Raw genomic sequence first — 23,703 nt, 5'->3', positions numbered from 1 at the left:
TGAAAGAAGGGACTTTTTTAATGTTGAAAAGAAGAAACTCTGATCAATGAAATCACCTTTGTATATTTATACTTTTCACAAATATACAAGTAATTTTATTTCTCCTAATTTTATATTTCTTATTTTAACAGATTCCATTTTGACATTAGTCCTTATGAAGAGTTTTGGCCAGCAATTTTTATCTATATGATTCATCAAAGTTGTGGAGCAGGCTGGTATGATCACTTTTTTAAACTTACACTTTTAAAATATTTTAATAGAAATATTTGTATTAACTTTTGGAGTTCTAATGTTATTTGATTTGGGCATAAGGGATCAGAAAATCCTTTTTCCAGTTGCACTTTATCATTCCTATTCTATAAAAGAGTGAATTCGGTTTTTCTCTCAGAAAACAGTTATCTTCAGTTCTGAAAAAATCTTGTATCATTTTTAGTTCACAGGAGTGACTTAATTAATAATTATTTTCATGTAGAGGCAATGACTAAATTATATTAGATAAGATTACTTGAGTTATGTATAGCTTCTTGTGTAGTTGAAGGATTAAATTAGTTTGAATTACTTTTTTTTGGGGGGGGGGGACTACATTGCTTGTGCATTCCATCACTACATGTCTTTAATTGCCAAGCTGATGGCCATGGTGTTTTTGGCTGATGAAATCTCTGGTTCAAAACCTCTGAAAGACTTAATTTTGGGAAAGTCAGGTAGTGTAGCAAAGTCAACTGGGATGTAAATATGTTGGAAGTTTTGATTAACTTCCCCCCTTGGGCTGCAGAATGTCTCTGTTCTTGTGTGTCCCATTGTGCTACCGACATTGGCAACTGGAAGGTTTATGGTCAGAATTCTGTCATCTAGAACATGGATGAAGAATAATTAAGTTTAACAAGGAGACACTTCTTTGGATTGACAAACATGAGTGAGAAAAGTAGCCTATGGGCTCTAGAGGCTAATAAATAATAAAACTAGGGCCTTTTGAAAAAAGGAAAACAGTTCTACTGCTGAGGTTCTCAATGATACGTTATATTGAAAGTGGAGGAAACTATCTTTTCTCTATTTTTCTCAAAGTTGGAAAAATAAAGACAAACGTCAAGGTCAGAAAAAATGCACTTACAAATTCAGAGATATTCAGTTGGACTCTTAGTGATAGGGTTGGGCTCATGCTTGATTTTCCCAATAGATGCTGTGTATGTTCAAAGTATTGGGTATTTATAGGCAGAGCAGTAAAGCTGCAGCACTGAAATGTCACTATAAAAATAACTTGTCATAGTGATTTTATATACATAAGAGCCAATTAATAGATTGCAAAGCATGCAATCAACTTTACCCTAAATGTTCTACATTTAAACACATTAGAGATGATCCAGCAGTTCAAGATCATGTATGGGAACTCTGATACACACATGGATGGATTTCTGAACTAGAGGTGTAAAAATGCTTCTAAAGTGTTTGAAGAGGCTGCAGAGAAAAGTTACATTTCCCCCTGATGATTTGGAGAAAAACAGAAATCTTTGAAGATCTATTAATTATATTCTAAGTTTATTTCTCTAAGAAATGAAATGCATTTGTCTATATTAGCACATTAAACCATCATTTTATTGTATCTGACATTTAAAGATACATATTTCTATAGCCCAAAGCAGTGGGCGTATGAAGTGATATCTTTTCATGAATTAAAAATTGACTTTCTTCTTGCAGAAGCATTTTCAACCTGGTAGATATCGTTGTTAGTAGAACGAAAGCGTTTTTCATAGATTAGACCTTCTCCATTCAGATCCCCAATTGTCTTTATTCCATGATGATCTGAATGTTCTCCCAATCTGTTGAAGCAGATTCTAATGTAGCACAGGGGTCAATGGAGAAAGAAGAAACCAGCTGAAATTACTATATTCCCTTTCTCTTCAATTAATGAAGGCACTTCCTGGGTCAAAAACTCTTCTGAAAACATAAGTTTACAGCTGGTTCTTCTTCACTATTTCTGTACATAACATTTCCAGATGTCCTATTCCTACACAGATATCCATGACATCCTGGAGCTGAGCTCTGTTTTCATATGCCCAGAGAGATGTTTTCACACAATGCATGTCCATAGGATTTACTGTTGTTTACCAGTTCCTTTTGAGTTCCATTGCTATATCAATGAAGCTTCCCAGTCTTGAATGGGGAATGTGTTCTTAGAATTGAAAACAACATTTTCAAATTCAAATAGAATTGAAAACAACATTTTTTAAATTCAAAACTTCATTTTGAATGCGGACTAACATATTTCTTTTTTTAAAATTATTATTTTTATTAAAGAGGTATTTTACAAAGTAAAAACTATATAAAATTAAAGAAAAAACAAAGCAAAGAAAAATAAAAGAAAACACCATATTTTTGATCAGAGATTCTGTTCGGTTTGAACGCTAGCATATTCGCTGTGGAGCCAATTCTTTCTGCTTTGACTTTATCTTTTTATTATAAATGTTTTTAATGATCACTATAGCTTATTATAAAGTGATCTTTTTCTCCCCAAAAAGATAAAGTAGAATTGTATGTAATAACATGCAGGTGTTCACCTTAGCCAAGATATTGTTTTACGTATAATTTTCTTACCTGGATTTTCCAAACAAATCAGATGTTGCCTATGGTTGATCTGTGCTTCCATTTCTACTTCATGCCTACCCCATCTCTGGTAAGCATGATGTGCAGGCATTCTGATCCCAGGAGAGAAAGGTACATTGGATCTGGTGTGTACACATTCACAGTACTTGTCAGTGGCACCTTTAAAAAAAAACAACCATATTTTCTTGGTTCCACATGGTAACTCTCCATCCTATGAGCTGTGCTCACATATTGGTTCATAGGGATCTGTAGCTTGTCAGTTAGGATGCTTGATAGGACTTTCCATGTTATGGAGATGCTGCTTATTGGCTTGCGGTTGAACTGTGCTCTTTATTTGGGGAGCGGGGGTTATGCTCAATACTGTCCTTCCTTTTGTTAGCCAGTTCAGGTGAGAACCTTTATGTTCTTGACCCAGTGCTGGATCTCTGTTACTGTATTGGTATCATGTGTTGCTGATCATGTGCCCACATCAGATCCAAAGAATTTTTCCTGCTTCAAATCCAACTACTAAACATGTGACCTGTATCACACATTGGTGAAGAACACCAATAGCTCATAGATAGAACAGTTGCTCAATACTCAAGATCTACATAGACTAATCTAAGCACAGTTTGAATTCACTACAAGAAAGTCTATGATTCAATGCCACACATACTATGCCATATACTATGCAAAATCAATAGGATACTAAGAACTTTCCTCAAGAACTTAGTGGGACCATAGAAGACAACACTGGAACTTAGTTCAAGACAGCATTGAAGCACCAGTTATAACAGCACAAGAAAAGGCACTAAGCCCAGGATAAAGCAGGTGTTTTTCATACTGGGTAGGGCCTAAGGCAGGGTTGTCAAATATGTGGCCCATGGGCTGGATATGGCCCGCATAGGTCACACCCATCCCAACTCTGCAAGTACAAAAACAATCCTGATATGTCACGATACGGCCACGATGCAATCGGGTTTGACACCCCTGACCTAAGGTGTAGACTTTACAGAGAGGCCTCAGCAACAATGCAGTGAATAGTGGTAGGGTGTAAGATGAATACATATTAAATGACACAATAAAGTAGCCAGCATTGTGCACAGGAACATCTGCACAGTGTGTCAGTGAGGCTAGACCCTCCGAAATCCTGATGGGAGATTCCACAAAAAGTCATGGAGAATAATAGGACTAAGATTCTGTGGAACTTGACAGATTCAGAGGGACAGGCAGAGGGATAGGCTAATCAATCAGACATTTTAGTAGTAGATAAAGACCAGGGGATAATGATATTGATTGAGGTAATTGTGCCAAGTAACAGCAACTACAGGAAAGAGTATGAGAAGCTGGAGAAATAGCAGAGCCTGAAGGAGATTGTATCTATATCTATATATCTATATCTGTCTCTATCTCTATCATCTCTACCTCTACCTACCTATCATATATATTAATTACACATTCACATATATGCAATGCTTATTAATAAATACTAGATATTCTTAAATAGTGACTTAAATTTCAAAGGCCCTTTAAAGGAATAACCAAATTTAAAACAAAATGCTAAAATATTGCCTTAAAATGGGCTTTTATATTGAAAATATTTGTAAAAAAAATCTCCAAATTTCCATTTTTTTAAAATAGGAAAATGGGGAAAAAAAGAAGTCAAGAATATTCTGCCCTCCCCACCCCTCCATGTTTTCCCCCAGACTTTCATATCTCTAGTATGAGCAAGAACTGCTCCATTTATTCAGAATCAGGAGAAATGAAGTGAATGGAACAATTCCAGCTTGTGCAGATCTCCATGTGTGCTTCAGAGCCCTGCAGAGCTTTTGATTGAGAGAGTTATTTTAAAGGGTCTTCAGCTCCCCCATATATTTTTTTTGATAGTATGGCTATACACATATAAACTTCTATTAATATCTCTTCAGTGCTTATAATCAGAAAAATATAAGGGGTGATTTTTTTGCATAAATCTTACTTTACCTGACAGAAACCTGATGTAGTCTCTGAGAGGCATGTAATTATCAAGGGTTTCTGTCTAAATAGAGCCCATTGGGACAGAATCTATAAATAGGTTGCATAGATTAAATTATTTCTGCAAGTAGAAATGTTTTTGCATTAGCATTTTTAATTAAACTGAGGATATTGAGAATTAATGTCTCAATAGGGCAGGAACCTATTATACATACGTATGGGACTTTAAAAGAAATGTTAAGAACCAACTACAGTAGTTTACCAAATATACGGAGATGCAGAGAGAAAAAGATTCTTCTGTAGCCCAGATTTGTTCCTGTAGCCACATTACACAAACTTTCACCCCCTAATTTGCTATCCAAGAACAAACAATATTTGAAATAGAATTCTGATCTGTATCACTTGATCATGCAGTTAGTTTTTTTTTTTTAAAGTTTTCTGTAGAAACTTTAGGAAACCTATACTTATATAAGAACTGATGAAATGATTAATTCACATCTTGTTTTGAGAAAGCTGGGATCCCCCATTGAAGTCCCCTGATTTTGAAAGCTTTAGCGATGGTCTATGAATTTCTGAACTGGAAGAGGAGGTATTATACTACCCCAATCCGTCTAATTTTTGAAATTATTACCATCAGTAAAACTGTCTATCAGGAAATAATCACACACTTGAAATCCTTTTCTTGTTTATTTTGGCAAGCCGCAGGGCTCTACTTATGAATGTCTTCAAAGAAATTAACTTCATTGAAAATATTCAGATGTTTTTTCAATATACCATATTAGAATGAATTGATAAATAACCCCTTTTGAAAAGACAGATACTCAGAGGATTATCATTTTAGCCTATATATCCATAGTAAAAGCTCACTTTCTCCTTGAATACATTTATGTAAATATTTAATGACATTTATGTGGGAATTTTGCTTTTTTTAATGCAGGCATTTAGTTTCTGCACTTTAATTTTCTGTACTTTAAATCAGTATACATTTTTAAAAACAATGTGACTTTTACTGTCAGAAAGACCTATAATTTGACCAAAGGGCTATAGATTCAAAGGTATAATTCTAATTTTTGCTTACTCTGATTTGGTTAAAAATTTAAGCTTTGATTTAATTGAACATTAAAGTAACCTCTGTTAGTTAATGTAAGAAATGAATCCTTGGAAATAAATTCCAGTGACATCAGAAGTTGTCTAAATGCATTTAATTGAGGCATTAGCTATATAAATAGCAGTAACATTACCACACACTTAAAATTATTTGAAAAGATTAACCAAACATAGTTTAGCTTTGATTTTTAAAGTGTGTTCAACAGTTTAATTCTTAGTTTGAATTATAAGCATAGTGGCAAGGCAGTTCTCTTTCCTGCGATGTAAGTCTGCCCCATTTTGCACATGCAGGATGAACAGAAGTCGAAAGGCTAACAAGAGAGAAGATGGCAGTGCTATGATGTCAGCATTGAGCCTTTATATGGAATCTGATATTATGGAGGAAGGGTAATTAGAGCTTTTAGCCTGGACACAGCTTTGAAGAGATACAGTATGTGTGTATACATGTGTCTGTGGGTGGCTGGATGTGGGGGGGATGTGAAAATAAGATTGGCTGTAGGAACCAAATTCTTGAAAAGTAGGGCTCAATCTAGCATTATTACTTGGAGTTACTTTCTTTTCCAGGGTTCAAATTCCAGGGTTATAATTGAAAGCTCTGTGGGACTCTGACATGGGCATGCAGTTCTGCTGCTCCATTCTCAAAATATTTCAGTGGCATGTGCAAAATATTATTTCGTGTAACAAGAAAAAAAAACTGGTTTGTCTTTATTTCCACATCTCTCACACATGTGCACTGAAATTATTTGCCAGTAAAAAGTATATGTTTGCTTCTTTGGAAAACTAGAGCAAGCATACACAGGAACATTTCTAGTAGATACAGATGGCAAAGTAAAGCATACGTTCTCAAAACTTCCGTTGTCTTTCACTGGTCCATCTCCTACAAAGGTATAACAACCAGCCTATTATCATTAGACAAACAAAATAACGGAGGTGCAAGTTTATTTCCTTGCCTTTTTTAAAATATAGCTTCCAATGTCTCCTTATGATTTGCTTGCTAGTTAGGCATTACTCAGCATGGCCTAATCTCTGCTATAAATAGTGGCATTTTAAGAGAAATCTGCCATAATTGTTTTCAGCCAAATGAAGAATACAAGAAAATTTATCTGTATATTTATTACTGTGGTTTGGGTGGAAACTTCTGAATTTATGCTTGAATATGCCTCTACTTCTTTCAGTATAACTTCTTGCCTTGTGCTTGCAATACAATGGAACTTAATTGGTTCAACTGCTGAGAAAATAAATCCATTAAAAATCATTTTTTTGTAAAGTTATACTGAAATATATTTTTAATGAAGTAAGTAGAATTTTGATTGGAACTATTCTTTTCTTTCTGAATGCTTTATCAGATTCCTTTTTTTTTCTTTCAAGTTTTGATATGGAAAAACTATGTCGTTTCACGATGTCTGTAAAGAAGAACTACCGTCGAGTGCCCTATCACAACTGGAAACACGCCATCACAGTTGCACATTGCATGTATGTTATTCTTCAGCACAACCACAGGACTTTCACAGACTTAGAAGTAAGTGTAGAAACCCCCCCCCCATCCCATATCAAATACAAAGCAGAAGTAAGGGATGCATTAACTACTCTGAAAACAGGACAGTTTTGTTTCAGGCCACATCTGCTTTTTACACAATCTTGCTGTAGAAGAATCCCCATCACAATTTCTCCAAAAAAATTTTTTTTTGCTCTTGGAGTGCAGCTTTCCCCCCACTATGCAAATAAACAGAAATAGTTTACCCATCAAGGCCTTTTAGGGCAATGTTTCCTCATGTAGGGCAATCTGCAGACTTGCTTTTGGGGCAGTGTGGCTTTCATTTTTTCTTCTGTGACAATTGTCCAAGTCAGACAATTGTCCTTATAAACCAGATCTGTTTTACAGATTAGTCTATTTTGTTTCAGAGTAACACTGTAATACTCCAAAGCAACCCATTTCATCTGGGCTTTATAGAAATGTTGACACATTTCAGATATAAATGAGACTGAGCCGTGGTGGCGCAGTGATTAGAATTGCAGTGCTCTGCCCACAGCCAGGATTCGATTCTGACTGGCTCAAGGTTGACTCAGTCTTCCATTCTTCTGAGGTCAGTAATATTAAGACCCAGATCATTGGAAACAATATGGTGACTCTGTAAACCACTTAGAGAGCGCTGTAACACATTATGGGGTGGTATATAAGTCTAAATACTATTGCTATAGTGAAATAGAAAAAAGAGTCCAGATGTTTGGATATCTTTGTAACAAATAAATATCATATATACAGTATATACACTCAAATAGATAAATGATTAAGAAATGTGTAGAAAGAATGACTTGGGATAATAAAGAATAGCAGCACAAAATTAAGATTAACAGTTGAAACCAACCTTTTTTTTTTTTTTACAAGAGTAACAATTATAAAATTGAATTTTAAAAATGAACTCAGTTCTATAAAAGACTGATATATAATTGTGGGGTCCTTGGTGCTCTCTATGCTTGGTGGCTTTCTTGCAGGCATTTCATTACCAAACTAGGTAACATCATCAGTATTAATGAAGTGTGACTATTAACCAAGAAAGACAGGGTATGGCCTTGTTTCTAATTATATTTCAAAACAATATGGAAAATACCCTAACAGTTTTGAAGTAGTATCCTTTGGAAATGGAGGAAATCATATGAAGTATAAACTCTCCTAGTTTCAGATGTCAATCTTAGAATATTAACTGCACTTCTGTATTCATCCACCGGGAGAAACTTATATGAAATAGATAATGATGTAAGAGTGTTTGTAGTGGGAGATATTGTTAAGAATTTCATGCATCTGATGAAGGATATTATACATCATATTTCCTAGACCTAGACATAATTCATTATATTTTTTCCTCCCTAATCTTTGTGCAAAGTGAAAGTAGACTTTGTTTATTATTTATTCAGGATACCAGGTTGTTTGCCATAGGTCAGAATCTTGTGCCTACTTTCTCTTATAATCATTCTCTGTCTCTTCTCCTTGACAAAATGTTATGAGTTTTTCCTATATTCTGTGTTTTTGGAAATATGCTTTGTTTTTGCAATATTTACATTTGTAGTCTGTTTTTCCCCACACATTTTCTCTGGATTGCATAGAGAAAATGGGTTGGTTGATTTAAGAATCCCAGCAGCCAATGCCAGATTTTCAGGGATTGGAGTGCTTCATTTGTCTTTTCAGAAAAAAAAAACCTGGTGCTGGTGAAGGACATGCTTCATTGGACAGCTACTCTATTTTATTCACCCGAGAGACCGACTAAATGGCTTTAATGAAAAGGAAATAATTCAGCTACCTTCAGAAGAAATAATAATAATTAAATGTTATGTTTTAGTACTACACTGAATTAGCACAGTTCTCAGAGTAGAATTGCAGATTATATTACAGGACTTCACTTGTCCCATTAGAAGATCTTTTGTTCTCAGCAACAGCCAGTTATTTGAGATGGAGCACAGGAAACTGCATTCATGCAGTTTTTGCTCATTCCTTTCTGGCATATCAGTGCTAATCCTCAAAGTATCCAATGAACTTTAGTTTATAGTTGCTGTTGAAATGGAGAACTGAGGTTAACACAGGGGTGGGCTTCAAAAATTTCAGCAATGGGTTCTCTGCCCTGTTGCTGGATGGGTGTAGCCATGGTGGGCATGGCCTAGTCGGCCTCCACTGCAGTGGGGGAGGGGCATTTTCACCTTCTTCAGGCTTTGGAGGCTTCCCTCAAGCCTCTGGGAGGGTGAAAACTCCCCCCGCCAGGCTCTGAAGACCCTCTGGAGGTCTACCCCAAGCCAGGAGGAGTTGTGAGGAGGTTCTCACTTAATGACCTGTGATCAATGGTGGGACTTGAATAACTTAACAACTGGTTCTCTGGCTGGGTAGGCATGACTCGTTGATCATGTGACTGGGTGAGTGATGTCATATATCACACCCAGGCCTGCCTCCTAGCCACTCGATTGAAAGGCAGAGGTAGGAGTCACCTGGTTAGGGCTAATCCCACTGGCTAGCTTCACCCGCACCCTTTTTTCAGCCTGTTTTGGGGGCATTTTTTTTGCTGTTTTCAGGCCATTTTTTTTGCTGTTTTAAGGCCATTTTCTGGGCTGTTTTGGGGGGCAAAATGGCCCAGAAAACAGCCCCCAAAATGAGTGGGGGCAGCGCCAGCCAATGGTGGAATTTGCTGATTCACCAAACTGTGCAGAATCTTAACTACCTGTTCACGTGAACTGGTGCAAACTGGCAGCTGCCTGTGATCCTCACTTAATGATGGCAAATGGGGACTGCCAGGATTGCCATTGCTAAGCGATGCTTTTTGACTGCATTGTTTAGGAATGGAAATTCTAGTCCCAGTTATCATGGTTAAACAATTGTTTACCTTTACCTTTACAGCGCTCTCACAATTGCAAAATTGGAGCAGCGCACATTGGATTAAAACCAAGCTAAAACATAAACATGATGAAATAATGACCAAAGACAAGCCAACTCCAGTAATAAAATGCATGAAATCCTAGTGACAGGCTCACTTAACCTCCAGACCCTTGGCTCAAGGGAAGATCCAGGTGTTCAATGACGGATAAAATGCTGGCAGGGAAATAGTCATGTGTTCCTTGTATTATTAAACTAAGATACAAATATAGCTTTAAACACCTGGTGAAGGTCTGGACCTTAGTTTTAGAGTACTTGCAAAATAAACAGAACATTACATCGTTAGTCCATGACTTCTCCCAGTAGCTAACCTGGGAATTATTTTGAGGGCTTTCAAGAACTTCCTGAATTGGGAATCGTCATCATCACCATCATGTTTTATCTCATTGTTGTGCAGTCCCCATAATTACTTCTGGTGACATGGGGGGGGGGGGCTATATGAATTAAATCATTATCTTGTATATTATTTTGTCTGATGCAACTGATGATCTGGCTGAGTATAATAAACTACCTCCTATTTTTTTAAAAAAATTTAAAATATATTTTATTAAAAGTTTTTATCTTAATATAAAATAGAATAAACTATCTCTTATGAACTCAACATATTTAGTGGCAGAATGTAACACTTAAGGGTAATGGCTGGGAATTATTGATATTTATTATGTAGGTTTTGAAGTCATCCTGTCTCCAGTTGCTCACAAACAAAAAGAAAATAGAATAATATGGTACCAAATCAGAAAATATAATCTTTAGGGGAAAAAAGAATAATAAGAAAACCTAAACATATTTTTTATCAATACTGATTATTCATAATTCTAGCACCGTCAATCATTCCAGGTACAGCAAACGCATTTCTGAATCATGTATTTTATGTATTAATGGAACTCATAAAGTGTCTGGCCTAGTAGAGAGTGACATCTAGTGGTATAAATTTGACTTGAAGATTAACTTCCTGTCTACTTATTTTTCTAGCGAAAGGGTCTTCTCGTTGCCTGTTTATGCCATGACTTGGATCACAGGGGTTATAGCAACAGCTATCTTCAGAAATTTGATCATCCATTGGCAGCACTTTATTCCACTTCAACCATGGAACAGCATCATTTTTCTCAGACAGTGTCTATACTGCAGGTAATTCATTTCACTCCATTTTTTATGGCTAAGATTTAGAAAACTAGAAGTAGCAAATTTAACTGCAGGAAGTTTGTTTAGATTCTCTATGTGGACATTTCCTTTTTTAATATGGCATATCTGTTCTGCTTTTAAAATAGTCTATTTATTTCACAATTAAGAGTAGGATATGTTTTTTCTAAAATAAGTAAAAGTGCAGAAATCAAAGTTTGAAACACAGAGAAAAATGTCCATTTAAGGGTCAAGATTTATTGAATTGAATATGTGATTTATTAAATTTGTAAAGCAATCTTCAGAAGACGAAGATTTTTTCTTCGTCTTCCGAAGATTGGTAGAAAAGAAAGTTTGCCTTTCTTCAGTAGAAAAGAAAGTTTGCCTTCATTTTCCTTTCAAGCTTGTATAAAATGAAAAAGTGTAGTAAGTAGACAGCATTAGATGGAAAAAGTTGAAATTTTCCTAGATTGGAAGAAACACCACAGCAAAAATGAATATTTTATCAAGGTTTAGTTGTTGGTTTCAAATGATCCCAATATGAGTTGAGGACAAAATTGAATGATTGGAAGAAGCAATTAATTATGTGCCATCTAATAAAAAATCTAGAGTAAAGGTAAAATGTCACAAAATTTTGTAAAGATTAGAATTGACTGGTAGTACCAAATTTATTATTGTGCTGTTGAATAATGGATTTGATGATAGAAACATCTGATTAGCTTGGTCCAGAGTCCCAGAGAGGTTCCACCTGGAGAATTACCAGACTCCAGCTGGGATTGACTAGAAGATTCAGCTGGAGAACACCTATTACTCCTATCGGAGTCAGGGAATAATTAAAGTCAGAGCCTGCTGATCACCAGTTTACCCCAAGAATGATCCTGTTGGGAGCATCTAGGAACTAATGGCAAACAAGAGTGTGACAAATGATAACAACTTCCTAGTAGTCCCAAAGTTTCTTTTTCTGGAGGCAACTGGACTTTCTTGTTTTTTCTTTGAAGATTTTTGCTTCTCATCCAAGAAGCTTCTTCAGCTCTGATAGGATAGTGGGGAATGGAAGGATTCCTTGCAGGCAGCTGATAATCTGCATCCTTTTAGAGTCTGTTGAAGCACTTGGAGGTTTATCTGTGTCCTTGGGGTCACCTGAGTAGTGCTCCTAGTTCCTGTAGTCTGCATTTCCCCCCCTCTGGAAATCCATTCCCACACCATTCAAAGGGTGTTTATCCCAAATTGCATAGCTAAAAGTAGAACATCCCTCTAGTAGAAACCTGAGCACAGGTATATTTTTATCCATTGGTGAAATTTGCCGCAGGGTTAAGGTTGGCTCATGACCCCAAGGCGACTAGTTTGTATGCACAGATTCAACCCAATGGTAGTAAATTACCACCTGCAAAAGAAGGAACAGAAATACAGGGATGAATGGGAATCCCTAGGTTACCAGACTGAGGGGAAAGAGAAGCTCAAAGTGACTGGGTAGCTTATTTCCACACCAAATTCCAGATAGTGGCCCAGGATTGATACAAGAAAAATAAATTATGGAGAAGGAGAGATCAGTTATGTTGTCAGGAAGAGTAAAAACAGAAAGGAAAATTTATTAAGGAACTCAGTTGCTAGCAAAGCAGCTGAGGGCATATTCCCTATCTGCACATTTGGCAGCTGTTGAAGATGTTGATTTAGAATATTCCCCAGAAAGTGATCTTAGACTGAAAGATAACAGGCCTTAAAATGAACTGAGATAATTGAAGCTAAAAACAGAAAAAACAATTTGGTAGAAAACATTTTAAAGCTTTTCTTCAGGTTTATTGTGTTAAATGCAAATCAGAAATGAAAGGGGAAAGGAGTAAAAGAAAAAAAGAGTGACTTCTGTCTCTTGATGCAGTAGAATACAAAATACAGTTAGTTGCCACTCAACATTTTGCTTTAGCCTCCTATTGGATACAAACCATTTCTATAGCAACAGTTACTCTAGTCATCAAAACCTAAGATCATTTTTTGGGGGGAACAAAGTCCAAAAGTAATTTTCAGGTGGAAACAAGGTCTTCTGAATAAGGTCCTCTCTTCAGTTAATTTTGCCATCTCTGTCAACTTTGCTTCTCCAATTAATTTTGTCATCTCTGCCCACTCCATTACATTTTTCATCCTTTCTTCTATGGTGGGAATCTTTCCATTTTTGTGCATATACGTATAATAACAAAGTTCAAGATTTTCTTTCAAATTCTTTATCAAACAGTCCTTAAAGGAAAATATCAGTTTTCAATTTTATATTTGATTTAATAATCTTCTAAATTGAGACCAAAATCTGTCCCAATATTTTTTCACTTTGTCACAAGTCTACCAGAGATGATAAACTATACCCAATGGGAAGTGTTGATTTACCTTCTATCTTCATTTTATTGTGATAATAATACAAATAAGTAGGAACTGTTGTTTTGGGTTTTTGGCTTACACTCAAAACTTACAACAGACCAAATTCCAAATCTGTTTACCACTTTAAAATGTCCTAGGTCTTTAAAGGTTAATAAGTATATGGTAATTGTTTCTTTGAATGCATATAGATAAATCCAATGTCTTGTTTTAAGAGCTACCGGGCCCAATATAGACTTAAAACAAGGTTTAAATTATTCACAGCAATATTCTTATATGCTTTACTTTTTTCTAGCTGGAAGGCCACAATATTTTCTCTAATTTGAACTCCAATGAATATGAACAGGTCTTGGAAATTATCCGCAAAGCCATTATTGCTACAGACCTTGCTCTGTATTTTGGAAACCGAAAGCAATTGGAAGAGTTACAACAAACAAGATCACTGAATCTTAAAATCCAGCCACATAGGTAAAATACAAATGAATATTTATGGTTTGAAATCTCAATCATATTTCCTTGTTTTGAAGGCTAAATATTTAGCTTCCTGTATTTGGCTATACAACTAGTCTATTATATAAAACGTTCTGAGGAATGTGTCCTAAACCCTCGTAAAGGAATCAATCAAGAGTTATTTTACTGTTGGTATCTATTGAGAAGTGCATTCTGGAACGTTCTGATAATTTTGAATTTGGAGTATGGTTGTGCTATGGTTAGAATGCAATTTTGTGGCTAATTCTGCATTCCACTGCCAGGAGTTCGATCCTGACTGGCTCAAGGTTGACTCAGCCTTCCATCCTTCCAAGGTCAGTAAAATGAGGGCCCAGATTGTTGGGGGCAATAGGCTGACTCTGTAAACCGCTTAGAGAGGGCTGTAAAGCACTGTAAAATATCTAAGTGCTATTGCTATTTACAGTGCTGAGATGTGTGTAAGATTTAAGATCAAATTTTATATAAAATTGAACCCTAGACCCTTTGCTTCGCATATAACATGGATTTTATGGGAAATTATTTTTAGAGACTATTAATATAATAAAGTATTTTGCATAATAAATTAAATCTACAATAAGAATGCAATTTTTAAGATCTACAGAGATCTATAGCTATACAACATCAGATTAACAAAAATCTGTCAATGTCAATAAAACACCGTAGAGGTGAATATGAATCCAAGATTCAAGGACGTTTTATCACACAATCATTTTTCTCTTATTTAACACTGTTTCGTACTGCTTGGGCAATGTTATGCTATAATATATTTGAGTTGGTATGAAGCTGCAGTAACCAATTTTGTTGCATTTTTATCTTCCCTGTCAGCAGCTAATGACTAGAGTCTTTTTGGTGGAATGTATTCCTTTGTGGCTGTATTTTTTCCAAACTATAATACAATACAATACAATAGCAGAGTTGGAAGGGACCTTGGCGGTCTTCTAGTCCAACCCCCTGCCTAGGCAGGAAACCCTATACCGTTTCAGACAAATGGCTATCCAACATCTTCTTAAAGACTTCCAGTGTTGGGGCATTCAAACTTCTGGGGACAAGCTGTTCCAGTGATTAATTGTTCTAACTGTCAGGAAATTTCTCCTCAGTTCTAAGTTGCTTCTCTCCTTGATTAATTTCCACCCATTGCTTCTTGTTCTACCCTCAGCTGCTTTGGAGAATAGTTCGACTCCCTCTTCTTTGTGGCAACCCCTGAGATATTGGAACACTCCTATCATGTCTCTCCTAGTCCTTCTTTCTATTAAACTAGACATACCCAGTTCCTGCAACCGTTCTTCATATGTTTTAGTCTCCAGTCCTCTAATCATCTTTGTTGCTCTTTTCTGTACTCTTTCTAGAGTCTCCACATCTTTTCTAAACCGTGGTGACCGAAACTGAATGCAGTATTCCAAGTGCGGCCTTACCAAGGCATTATAAAGTGGTATTAACACTTCACGTGATCTTGATTCTATCCCTCTGTTTATGCAGCCTAGAACTGTGTTGGCTTTTTTGGCAGCTGCTGCACACTGCTGGCTCATATTTAAATGGTTGTCCACTAGGACTCCAATATCCCTTTCACAGTTACTACTGTTGAGCAAGGTACCACCTATACTGTACCTGTGCATTTCATTTTTGTTGCCTAAATGTAGAACCTTACTCTTTTCACCATTAAATTTCATTTTATTAAATAGTGTCCAATGTTCAAGTTTGTCAAGATCCTTCTGTATCTTTAGTCTATCTTCTGGAGTGTTGGCTATTTCTGCCAGCTTGGTGTCATCTGCAAATTTGATGAGTTCCCCATTTATACCCTCATCCAAATCATTGATGAAGATGTTGAAGAGTACTGGGCCCAAAACAGAGCCTTGGGATACGCCACTGCATACTTCCCTCCATGAAGATGCAGTTCCATTGAGGATGACACGTTGAGTGTGATTGGTCAGCCAGTTACAAATCCATCTGGTGGTGATGCTGTCTAACCCACATTCTTCTACTTCATCTAGTAGTAGCTTATGGTCTACCTTATCAAATGCCTACTGAAGTCCAAGTAAACTATATTGATGGCATTTCTCCGGTCCACTAATTTTGTCACATTATCAGAGAATGCAATAAAATTAGTCTGGCATGATCTGTTTTTGACAAACCCATGTTGGCTTTTGGCTATTTCTTTGTTTACTTCTAGGTGTTCACTAATTCGTTGCTTGATTTTCTTTTCCAGAATCTTTCCTGGTATTGAGGTCAGGCTGATAGGTCTGTAGTTTCCTGGATCTGTTTTCTCTCCCTTTTTGAAGATGGGAACCACATTATCTCTTTTCCAGTCCCCTGGCAGTTGCCCGGTTCTCCAGGATCTCTGAAAGATATAGTTCAATGGTTCTGAGATCTCATCTGCCAGTTCCTTCAGAATCCTGGGGTGTAATCCATCTGGTCCTAGTGATTTGAACTCATCTAGGGTAGACAGATGCTCACTTACCATTTTCTTCCCTGTTTCAACTTGTGTTCCTAATCTGATTTTTGTGGTACTGTTTGTGGTTGGACTGTTTTATCCCTTTGTGTAAAGACAGATGCAAAACATGAGTTAAATAGTTCTGCTTTCTCCCTGTTGCTTGTCACCTTCTTGCCACTTTCTCCCAGCAATGGACCAATTGTTTCCTTAACTTTTTTCTTGTCTTGAATATGTTGGAAGAAGCTTTTTTTTGTTATTTTTTACTTTTGTGGCAAGCCTTTCTTCATTGTGAGCCTTAGCTTTCCTCACTTCATCTTTACACGCTCGGGCTATTTGTTATGTTCCCTCCTTTCCACTTTAATTACTTATCTTTTTTGTGTTTCAATTTGTCAGAGAGTTCTTTATGTAGTCATGCTGGTTTCTTTTGGGAGCTGTTACTTTTCTTCTTCATTGGTATTGTGCTAGACTGGGCTTTTGTAATCTCATTTTTCAAAATTTCCCAAGCTTCTTGAGTTGTTTTCGCCTTGAGAATTCTCATCCATGGAATTTTTCCCAAGCTCTTCTAAGTTATTGAAATTAGCTCTCTTAAAGTCCAAGACTCTACTTTCACTTTGTTCTACTACTTGTGTTTGCATAATGTTGAATTCCAATAATGCACGGTCACTTAAACTACATTTCCCAGATGCTTTTATTTTGTGAAATGTTAGGTTCTTGGATGGTTTTAATAGTATTGATTATCCTTAGCACTGAGTATGCTATTGTTTATTTTTTGTGTTTTTACTTGAACTGATCTGTTTTACCTTTGAATCAAGATTTTTTCCAATATCAATTATTACTTATAGGATATATTTGAAAAGGCAAATAATTGTTTCAGCTACACAAGTTGTTATATTCCAGGGATCGTGTGATTGGCTTGATGATGACATCTTGCGACTTGTGTTCTGTGACAAAATTATGGCATGTTACCAGACTCACAGCCAATGATATCTACGCAGAGTTTTGGGCTGAGGTTTGTGCATTTCATCATTCATTTCCATATCTATCAGTAGACACTTGAACAGAAAATTAAGATTGATTGGATTATTGGAACTATTGATGTTATTTGTGTATTAGTTTGTTTGTAATTAAGAGGCCACCTGGCTCCAAACAACTCTGAGCAGCTTGTATTTTAAAAGTAGGAACAATAAAAAAAATTAAGAAACAGTTCATAGACACCAAGTGTCTCTCATAAGAACTTAATGTTCTGCCTTTTTTCCTCCATTATATATTTAATATCTTTAATTTTTATTATTGGGAGCTGAATAATTAAGAAATAAATGAATTTATTTTTCTTTCAGGGTGATGAAATGAAGAAGTTAGGTATTCAACCTATACCTATGATGGACAGAGAGAAAAAAGATGAAGTTCCTCAGGGTCAGGTAAGTCTAAAATAGGTTTTGAATAGATTTAATTTGGGTATATGTAGCCATTACTTAAATATTGCTATGTTTGCTTTTTGACTGATTTTCATTCTTTTTTTAAAAAAAACAACCAGAATAATGTAATAAACTTCATAATTCTCAATAGACTAAACATCATTTTATTTATTAATTTTTATGCCACCTATCTCCCCAATAAGGCAACACTTTTTCAGCATTAATCTGTTGATTTGGTGATACTATTAAACAATTAAATGATCCAAATTACTGATCCTTAAAAATAGTGAAAGTAAAAGAAAAGCCTATATTTATTAATTATGAACAACTAGGCATATCTGGAATTCTAATATGATCCCTTGTAAAATGCAACGTTGGTTATTGATTTGGCAGTGAATAATATTCATTCCACAAATCCAGAGCTATAAAAAAAGAACATTGATAGCTTATTAGCTTCTTTCAGATTTGTAACCGAAAGGGGGAAAAAAGGATTTAACAAACATGTAAGAGTTGTGGTAGTGCAGTGGATAGAATGCAGTACTGCTGCATTCTGCCAATTGCTGGCTGCCTGCAATTTGGCAGTTCAACTCTCATCGGGCTCAAGGTTGGCTCAGCCTTCCAGCCTTCCGAGGTCAGTAAAAATGAAGACCCAGATTGTTGGGAGCAATATGCTGAGTGTGTAAACCCCTTAAAGAAGGCTGTAAAGCACTGTGAAGCTGTATATAAGTCTTAGTGCTATTGCTATTTGTAAAATATAGTGAGGATATATGATAATCTGTTAGCAAAGGAACTGTTGCACATTTTGAGTTGAATAATATTTGACTAATAGTGTTTTGATTTTTTTTCAAGATTGGGTTCTATAATGCTGTAGCTTTGCCCTGCTATAGTACACTTGCACAGATCCTCCCTCCCACATCACCACTCCATCGAGCCTGCAGGTAAATATAAATTTGACTTGAACAGTCAACTGAAAATTCTTAAATTTCAGTTATCAGTTAGAACAATTAATCGATCAACAATTTGCCTTCAGAGGTTGTGGGTGCTCCAACACCGGAAGTTTTTAAGAAGAGATTGGACAGCCATTTGTCTGAAATGGGATAACCTTTCCTGCTTGAGCAGGGAGTTGGACTACGGGATTGGGCGGCATACAAATCTATTAAAATTACAAAATTAAATTACAAATTACAAGACCTCCAAGGTCCCTTCCAACTCTTGTTATTCTGTAACAAAATGTCTGCAAGCAAACAATCAATCACCATAATCGCTATGTTTCAGCCAGCATCTGCCCCTTTGGAATCCTGATTGCTCTTCTTGTTCTACCATTTCTAAATCAAAAATGGTAGTGAATGCATTAATCTACCTTCACAGTTCTGTTTAGAGGTTGCAGACATTAATGCATGAAAGGGAAACACAAGGCAAAGAAACTTAAATGTATGCAACATTAGTAGATTAATCACAAAGCAATGCTGATTATATTTTGTGGCCATGGTAATGAGATTACTACAACCAGGGGAATAAAAGCACACTTTCTCAATTTGATATTGAGCATTCAGTAATTACTGAATAGATGTTACGGAATAGGACACAGTGGCTCAGTGGCTTAGATGCTGAGCTTGTCGATCAGAAAGGTTGGCAGTTTGGCGGTTCGAATCCCTAGCACCATGTAAGATAGTGAGCTCCCGTTACTTGTCCCAGCTTCTGCCCACCTAGCAAAAATGCAAGTAGAAAAATAGGAACCACCTTTGGTGGGAAGGTAACAGCATTCCATTCACCTTCGGCATTTAGTCATGCCGGCCACATGACCACGGAGATGTCTTCAGACAGCGCTGGCTCTTTGGTGTTGAAATGGAGATGAGCACCGCCCCTTAGAGTCAGGAATGACTAGCACATATGTGCGAGGGGAACCTTTGCTTTTAATTAATGATACAGTTGCCATTCTCTCCAAATTGAAAGCCCAGATATGAGAGCTCAATGGTCACAATCTGTCTCTGTGAAGGAGGAGCTTATATCAGATGAAATCACGACATCCCTTTTTATAAATGTTTCTTGTATACTGATACATCAGTAAAATATGTGAAAAGTGAGTAATTTTTCCTTTCTCTCCAGGGAAAATCTCAAACAATGGGAAAAGGTGATACGAGGGGAAGAAGCTTACGGATGGATACCCTCCCAAACTACTAGTTCTGACTCAGACACTTTCCCTGTGAAGATTGTTGACTGATCCACATTTAAGGCTTTTTATTCCACAATTTCTAGCCTTTTAAAAGGATAAACTCTGCAAATACAAAGTGGGAAGACTGAGTGCAAATTTCTTTTCCTCGGTGATACAATGTGAACACAAGATCCAACTATTCAAGCAAAAGTCGGCTTGTAAATATAAAAGACTGGCTTTTTAATAGGCTATTTTGCTGAGGCCTTAATTTCAAAATGATTGGGCTGGGAAGGCTAACCTAGGCTTGGTTTTAAATTGTGTCTTTGTGGTAAGGAGGTTTCACTGGCACTTTTGCATACTATTACACAATACTGTGATTGGCTTAAATACCAGGTTCACCTGGGGAAGTCTAGACTGTAATAGGACATTTCCACACTGATATGGTAAATGTTTTTGTTTGAGCTTTGAACTCCAGAAGAAAATCTCTGGGGCAGAAACTATCACTGAGTTTACAGTACTTGAATTTATCTTGCTTCAAATGGGAGGTTTAATTTCCAGATACTAGTCTCCTAAAGCATCATGAAGCAACTACTTTATTGCACCCATTAGACATTGGGAAAAATATATCAGTGTTTCTTTAGTGATTTTGTAATTTAGGGGAAATGTCCATTTCTACCCTGGAAACAGAATATTTACCTCTGGTTGTAAGTATCACATTAGGTACCTGAAAACCCATCGTTTCAACCCTAGTAAGAGTAATGGGTTGAATTTCAAATGTAGTAGTGTAAATCTGTCAGGAAAAGCTAGTCATTGTGTAAACAAATATTACAGATGGATGCCTTCAAATCCCAGCTAGTTCACAAAAAATAGGACCTTCCGGACATAGTTATAATCTTCAGAAATCATAATGGTACTTACATATTCTTAGTAGCTTCTGTGTTGCTCATTAGCACCAGTTGGGCTCTGTTCTACCTTTCACTTTAAATCTCCATTTACTCAAAAACCTTTAAAACAAATTGTCTAGTCTTGTAACCTGTTGCCTGTGGAACAAGAAAGCAGATACGTTAAACCATTGCTCTTACATACTGTGAAGTCTGTGTTGATATTGGCCCCAATTCTGCACAAAATTTCATTATGTGATATATTTCCATATGCGTTAGGCTGTATACACACCTTGAAAATGTGAAGTAGAGAGAAAGAAATTGAAAAAAAAAGTGTTATAAACCTTAGATGAGCAACAGCATCTCTGATACTAATTAGAATAGTTCCTTTTCAGGTTTCCTTGGGAACTTGAAACAGGTTGTGGCTGCATTAAGGTTAAGAAATTGGTTCCTTTAAATGGGCAATGCCTTTTTTTCTCCCAGGCTCACACAAAACCTTGAAAAAAGTTATTTTAATGGATAGCAGAGAGGAGCTGTGTTCCTAGGAGGCCCCAAAAAACTTCTTCCAAATTAGGTTTGAAGCATGTACAGTCCTAATGTCTATACCTCTTTGCAGAACTATATTTGCAAATATGTTAACCTTAATCTAGTTGTAGACAATGTAACAATAAGCCATGAGGTTTAATCCTAGCACCACTGACCTCAGTGTGAACACCTCTATTGACTTGAATGGAAATCTCTCCCTCTCTATCTCTTTCTCTGCCTTTCTTTGTTTCTCTCTATCTCGGTAGGAGCGTCTTCCTGCTGAAGTAGGCTTCATTCGTATACTTGATATAGCATTTAAATGGGCCTATCATATAGGCCTTCTTGGCAAAATCTTACATACAATACATACACAACACATCACCATTGTATTCCCCATTCCAACATTCTATTCAAATGCAGATATTTACTGGATCGATAAGCTTTCAGGCACCATGTGACAATGGTCAGAAGATAACTATCAAATGCTGAAAGAATCAAATGAAATGGAAAGCAAATATTGTATTTTTCGGAATATAAGATGCACCTTCCCCCTTAAAAGAGCATGGAAATGTTGGTGTGTCTTATACCCCGAATACAGCTGTTTTTGGCCTCCCAAAGCCGCACCCCCACATACAATTTTGGTGAAAAACGGGTGAAAAATGGGGGCATTTTTGCCTTCCTCTGCTCCCCACAAGCACTCTGCAGGCTTCAGCAGGGCTGGGGAAGGGAAAAAAATGACCCCGTTTTAGTGAAAAACCAAGCCATTTTTACCTTTCCCCACTCCCCAGAAGCACTCTGCAGGTTTCAGCTGGGCTGAATGGAAAAAATGTCCCCATTTTGGCAAAAAAACCCAGGTCATTTTTCCCTTCCCACAGCCCTGCTGAAGCCTGCAGAGTGCTCCTGGGGCTGGGGAGAACAAAAACTTTTTTTTTTCTGACTTAGCTCTTCAAAGTCTTGGTGCGTCTTATAGACCAATACGTCTTACAGTCCGAAAATACGGTAGTTGATTTTATAAACTGAGATATGGATCCTATAATGGATTGTCGACAAATAACTGTTTGTTCCTTTTCTGCTTTTCATGCATAAGATTACCATGGCTACCTCTCTGGAATATAATTGTATTTTTAGCTGATTAATTATGAATGATATTATACAAGTTAGACTGTGCCAGTTCGATGTCATTTTAATTATTTTATTGGTGAGGATCCAAAGAACCTGGGTTACAACTGAGCACATATAATAGAGATGGGAAAACCTATACCCTTCCAGATCTTGTTGAACAATAGCTCCCAGCTGCCCTGGCTAAGGTTGCTCATGGTGATGAATGATGAGAGTAAGAGATTAGTAGCATGGGAGGTTGGGAATGGTTAGTCGGAATATTGTTATTTATAAATATGCACAATCTGGTTAGAAATATAATTGCACAAAAACACTAGGGCTTTTAGCATATGCCTAATTTGTAGGTTTTATTTTTGTGCCCTAACAGGTATTTTGAAAGGTATAGGTTCTTGTGGGGGGGAAAAGCTTTCTCTTGCCTAAACTTCATGGTATTAAGCTTGCTCACTTTCATCATTGTGCAGATATTACTGTGTGGCACAACCAAGAAAGTATTAACGCAAGCATACACAAAATATTAATGTATTTGGTTCATCTGAATAACTGTGTGTATGAATACACAATGCACATAGACAATATGTGTGTTTGTTGGATAACACAATATAAGAATTAGCTAACAGAGTATTAAAAAAGCACTAAGGAAAAGTTTTAACTTGGGGACGTTAGCTTGTCATATGATAGATTGGTCTGGTTGATTCAGCCTACCCCACTCTACATATCCTATAGGTTATGTAGCATGTATAGTCCCTATTCCCAGGCATTGCACATGTGATTGCGGTATATTGTAACAATCATGAAAAAAGGCTGGCCAGCCATCAAGCAATCAGCAACGGTCCCCTACAAATATTTGTTTTTCAAAATGTGAACTAACATTAATTTACTATATTGATTTTCTTCAGCACCTGTTAACCCCCTTTGGATATTTTCTACACTTAACCATCAATGCTGTCATCCCAGGGTCAGTTCCTAGGGTCATAGGATTTTAGCTTCAATTATCTTTAATATTTGTTTATTGCTCCAGCCCATAGTCTGCTTCATCAGAACTAAAATATGAAAGTATGTCAAAGATACAATACTGCCAGGAATAAATTTACGAATGTGTTGCATATCTAGTGAAGTTATACCCTTAGGTATAACTTTTTAAT

At 36.5% G+C, this 23,703-nt stretch overlaps 1 protein-coding gene across 1 annotated transcript in view; it reads left to right on the top strand.

The window, feature by feature from the left end:
- Positions 1-21,997, top strand: part of PDE10A (phosphodiesterase 10A) — a 75,875-nt gene extending 53,878 nt beyond the window's left edge. The window contains 8 exon segments of the mRNA XM_032216441.1: positions 132-215; positions 7,027-7,177; positions 11,045-11,200; positions 13,848-14,020; positions 17,367-17,478; positions 17,807-17,887; positions 18,734-18,822; positions 19,991-21,997. Of these exon segments, the coding sequence (XP_032072332.1) occupies positions 132-215; positions 7,027-7,177; positions 11,045-11,200; positions 13,848-14,020; positions 17,367-17,478; positions 17,807-17,887; positions 18,734-18,822; positions 19,991-20,105 (961 nt within the window). The 3' untranslated portion in view covers positions 20,106-21,997.
- Positions 21,998-23,703: the final 1,706 nt, after the last annotated feature.

Source organism: Thamnophis elegans, chromosome 4, assembly GCF_009769535.1.
Source record: "Thamnophis elegans isolate rThaEle1 chromosome 4, rThaEle1.pri, whole genome shotgun sequence".
Classification (NCBI taxonomy): Eukaryota; Metazoa; Chordata; class Lepidosauria; order Squamata; family Colubridae; genus Thamnophis; species Thamnophis elegans.
The sequence above is the reverse complement of the archived record's forward strand: the minus strand, read 5'-3'. Positions and strand labels throughout refer to the sequence as shown.